This window comes from Nicotiana attenuata, unplaced genomic scaffold, assembly GCF_001879085.1.
Source record: "Nicotiana attenuata strain UT unplaced genomic scaffold, NIATTr2, whole genome shotgun sequence".
In the NCBI taxonomy this organism is placed as follows: domain Eukaryota; kingdom Viridiplantae; phylum Streptophyta; class Magnoliopsida; order Solanales; family Solanaceae; genus Nicotiana; species Nicotiana attenuata.
The window spans coordinates 38,751-43,929 of NW_017671530.1; the positions used below are offsets into that span (position 1 = coordinate 38,751).

General features: G+C 34.1%; 1 protein-coding gene across 1 annotated transcript; it reads left to right on the forward strand.

Annotated features, from left to right (window-relative positions):
* Positions 1-647: 647 nt before the first annotated feature.
* On the forward strand, positions 648-4,436 carry LOC109208817. Its single transcript, XM_019371970.1, has 4 exons — positions 648-1,620; positions 1,670-2,804; positions 3,447-3,534; positions 3,642-4,436. Exons 1-4 carry the CDS (start codon positions 648-650, stop codon positions 4,434-4,436), a joined length of 2,991 nt encoding a protein of 996 aa, XP_019227515.1.
* The last annotated feature ends 743 nt before the right edge of the window (positions 4,437-5,179 follow it).

Here is a 5,179-nt window from a genome sequence, read left to right on the forward strand (position 1 = left end):
AAACGGAGAGAATGTATTGTTTAATTTTTGGAACTTCAGTTTCATAAGATCGAATGTACAGTTCCGTTACTTTTAGTAGTAGCAGATGCATTGTTTAATTTTTGGAACTTCAGTTTCTTTTCTTTTTTTTCACTTGCTATCTTTTTTGTTGTTACTTTTCAAGATGCTACTCATCTTCCTTTGCTTCAGTGGCTATTAGTTCAAATTATATGTTTTTATTTTAACTATTTTCTAATATAGAGACTTTATCTAACTTCTATTTTAGATAATTAAGTCAAAACTTGTAATACTAGAGCTGATGAAAGTGTGACTATCTGATACTTGGAGGAAAACCCGATTCTGGAGTTAATAGAATGCACCTACTTATTGGTCCTTAGAACTAATTAGTACTGACAAGTATATGTTGCATATCACATACTGGAATTCTTGGTATTATCTGTCTATCAACATAATTCGTCACTCTTTTTAAGTTCCAGTTATATTGTTATATTGAATATTTAACTGCATCCAAAGTCGATCATTAGCCTGTGAATTTTCGGCTTTATGTAGTTGTGAACTTATGAGAAAAAGTTAATTATAATATTTTACAATTTTAATTATATAGTTTTACAGTTATTATTTTATATTTTATTGTAGGTAAGTATATGATGGATAAGAATTGGCTACTTATTAAGAATAGGACATTACCAGAATACTTGAATGGTGTGGAATATTTTTTGAACTTTGCATTTTCTAATCCTGAGGTTGGTGTAAGAATCCAATGTCCGTGCATTAAATGTAATAATATGCTTAGAAAATCACGCGATGAGGTTAAGACAGACTTACTTAGGTGGGGAATAGATCCGACCTATGATAGGTGGATTTATCATGGTGAGTCGGATTCATCTTCAAATGATGAAACAAATTCCAATACAGATTCAAATTTAGGGAATGATGATGCTCGCACTTTTGAAATGTTGCATGACATGTATCGTGGTATTCCCTCTAATAGTCGTGAGTTTGATGAGACCACTGAGCCTAGGTACGAAGAGCCAAATACAGAAGCTAAAAGTTTTTATAGGTTATTAAAGGATGCAGAGCAAAAGTTATATCCAGATTGTGAAAAGTTCTCCAAACTATCATTTGTAATGCGTCTTTTTCAGATGAAGTGCCTACATGGCTGGAGTAATACTTCTTTTGACTCTTTGTTAAAATTATTGAGTGACGCTCTTCCCAAAGGAAATGTGCTCCCTAATTCTATCTATGAAGTTCAAAAGATCATAAAAGATTTGGGTCTAGATTATGTGAAGATAAACGCATGTGTTAATAATTGCATTTTATATAGAAAGGAATATGCTGATCTTGAGCAATGCCCTAGATGTAGTGAAAAAAGATGGATAGTAAGAAAAGGAGAAGATATTGATGATGAAGTTGCTTTAAGAAAATTGAATAAGAGAAATAAAAGAATTCCTAGAAAGATTCTTAGATACTTTCCTTTGATACCACGATTAAAACGATTATTTATGACAAAACAAACCGCGGAAGATATGACATGGCATAAAAATAAGAGAGTTGATGATGGAGTATTAAGGCATCCAGCTGACGCATTGGCATGGAAAACTTTTGATGAAAAACATTCAAGTATTGGCATGGAAAACTTTTGATGAAAAACATTCAAGTTTTGCTTCAGATCCACGTAATGTAAGATTTGGGCTTGCTTCAGATGGTTTTAATCCTTTTGGTTCGATGAGTAATGCCTATAGCATGTGGCCAGTAGTTTTAATTCCATATAATCTCCCCCCATGGATATGCATGAAACAATCTAATATTTTGTTATCCTTACTTATTCCTGGACCAAAAAGTCCTGGTATGAATATTGACGTATACCTCCAACCCTTGATTGATGATTTAAAAACCTTATGGGAGAGTGGAATCGAGACTTATGATGCTTTTAAGAAACAAAATTTTCACTTACGTGCTGCTTTGTTGTGGACGATTAATGACTTTCCAGCTTATGGTATGTTATCTGGTTGGAGCACCAAAGGTAAATTAGCTTGTCCAGTTTGCCATGTACATACTTGTTCCCTATACTTGAAACATGGTCGAAAACATTGCTATATGGGTCATCGTAGGTTCTTGAAGATAAATCATCCTTATCGTCGGAATAAAAGTTCCTTTGATAATACAAAGGAAGAAAGACTTGCACCACAAGCTTTGAGTGGAGATGATGTTCTTGCACAACTTAATACATCTTCACAAGGATTAGTTGGTGGCAACACAAGAAAAAGAAAAAGAAATGTTGAAAGATGTGACAATTGGAAGAAGAAAAATATATTCTTTGAACTCCCATATTGGAGGACTTTATTGTTGAGACATAATCTGGATGTGATGCATATTGAAAAGAACATTAGTGAAAGTGTGATAGGAACTCTGTTGGATATTGAAGGGAAAACAAAGGACACATTGAAATCTCGATTGGACATACAAGAGATGAAAATCAAAAAGCCCCTTCATCCAATAAAAAGTGGGGATAAGTACATACTACCTCCAGCAAGCTATACAATGTCTAAAGATGAGAAGATACAATTTTGTCAACTCGTCAAAGAAGTCAAGTTTCCTGATGCTTATGCTTCTAACATTGGTCGTTGTGTCAATGTTAATGAAGCTAGAATATTTGGACTTAAAAGTCATGACCACCATGTCCTTTTTCAGCGTATTGTTCCTCTTATCATCAAAGGAATTTTGCCAAAGGATGCATATGATCCCTTAATTGAATTGTCATTATTCTTCAGTGATTTGTACGCTAAAGAGTTGCATGTGGAAAGGTTAGAGAAACTAGATAAAAGTATACGGAAGATAATTTGTAAATTAGAACGTGTGTTCCTACCAACGTTCTTTGATGTTATGATTTATTTGGCAATTCATTTGGCAAATGAGGCAAAAGTGGGTGGTCCTGTTCAATATCGATGGATGTATTACATTGAAAGATTAGATTTTTACTTATTTGAATTATTCTTTCAGAAGAAATTTGTTACAAAACTAATGTGTCTTTACTTAATAGATATTTACGCACGTTAAAAGGTTATGTACGCAACCAAGCTTGCCCTGAAGGATCAATTGTTGAGGGCTATCTTGCGGAGGAGTGCATGTTATTTTGCTCTAAATATTTGACTGATATGGACAAAGCAAAATTGTCCGGATAGAAATTTTGATTCTTTCAACATAAATCCAAATGGCTTGTCCATATTTAACTGTCATGGTAAGTCATTAGAGGGGGTGATTGGAAAAGCTTGAGTAATCTTGTAATCAACCAAGCTCATTTTTATATCCTCCAAAATTGTGAGGAGGTCAGACCTTGGATTGAGTAAGATAACTTTTCATTTAGTTACATCCTTTTCTTTTTATGAATACTTTAACGAATATGATGTAATATTCTTTATTTTTTTTCTAAATCTTCCCATCCATAGAGAACATTTAGAAATATTGGCAAAGGAAAATAATAGAAATGTAGCCAAGAGACACAAAGAAGAATTTCCTTTGTGGTTTGAAGAAAAGGTAAACTATATCATTTGAGGCTAGTTTATCTTTACTAATGATTATTTTTTAATTTTACTTTCATAAGGAGTATTAAAGTTTTTGACTTTGCACACAAAATATTATAGGTGGTCCAGTTAAGAGAGAATGACGATGGTCGAGTTACAGATGAATTGTTAGCTTTGGCAAGACTTCAAGATAATCGTGTTTATTGCCATAAAGGATATATCTTAAATGGATTTAGGTTTCGAACAATGGAATCTGAATTTTATTTGAAAACCCAAAATAGTGGTGTAGTTGTAAAGAGTGATGAGCATACAGAAAATGTTGATTATTATGGAAAGATAAGAGAGATTTTAGAGATCCAATATATGGGTTATTCAGTCATATTATTCAAGTGTGACTGGTTTGAAGTTCCTCCCCAAGGTCGAAGTCAAAGTAGAGGTTACGAAAGGGATGAATATGGATTCATACGTGTAGATGTGACACGACTCCGTTACACAAATGATCCACACATTATAGGCTCACAGGCTCAAGCTGTGTATTATGTTAAACATGGTCAAAGTGAGAAATGGCATGCTGTGGTAAGGGTAAGACCACGAAATTTGTATGATATTCCCGAACAAGAAGATGAAGCGGAGCCATATCAATTAATTGACTTGGTTGAAAGGGAACAAGCAAGCCTTCAAGCAAAATCAAACAATGATGTCATAGTAATACAAAGAGAAGATATTGATGGAGTGAGTGTTGAAGCACCTTCTATTAATAATGAAGAAGAAGTAGATTTAGAAGTTGGGGAAGAATCTGATCATGAAAATGGGGATGACTTTAATAATTCCGCAACAGATGAAGAATACTTTTCTGAGGAAGAATATCTTTCCGAAGAAGAATATAATGAACACGAGGATGATGATTGGTTGTGATCTTCAACTAGTCTTCAAAACTACTTTGCTTATTTCAATCACTTTTTCACATGACTTATGTTTATCCATCACCGTGCCAAAATGGTTAATTTCTACTTTGTACTACTTTTATTTTTTAATTTTTTGTAATTTTTTCTTTGTAACTTTATTTGTTTCTCATTACTTCTGAACATATTTTATTTTTTCCTTATCATTTTGCTGCCTTTACTTCTATATTCGACTAATGTCCAATAATATTCTTTTTAACATATTACAGCCTATCATGACAATACATGTTCATGTTTCTAATAATACGGAACCTGTTACCGATGTAGTTTCAAGTTCACAGCCAGGTAAGTTATTTTATGTCACGACCCAATTCCCAAACCCGGTCGTGATGGCGCCTTTCGTGAAGACAAGGCCAGCCAAACCATCGCAAAACTCCCCCTTTTTTGTTAAGCAGTTACTTAACATAAACAGTTCTAAAACATGATTTAATAACCATAAAGTGCGGAAATAGCGAATATAATAAGGGAAAACCCTCCTGACACAGCCCAAACCGGGGTGTCACAAGTCACGAGCAACTATTAAAATATGAACACCACTACAAGGCCTAGAATATACAAAGCCGGAATAATGAACAAAGAGTGAAAAACGGTGTTGCGAACGCTGGCAGTCACCTCGCTGACTCCTATAACTCTGCCTCTGTTCAGGCAAACCTGCTAACGGGTAGATAAATACCTGCATCTGCACACGAGGTGCAG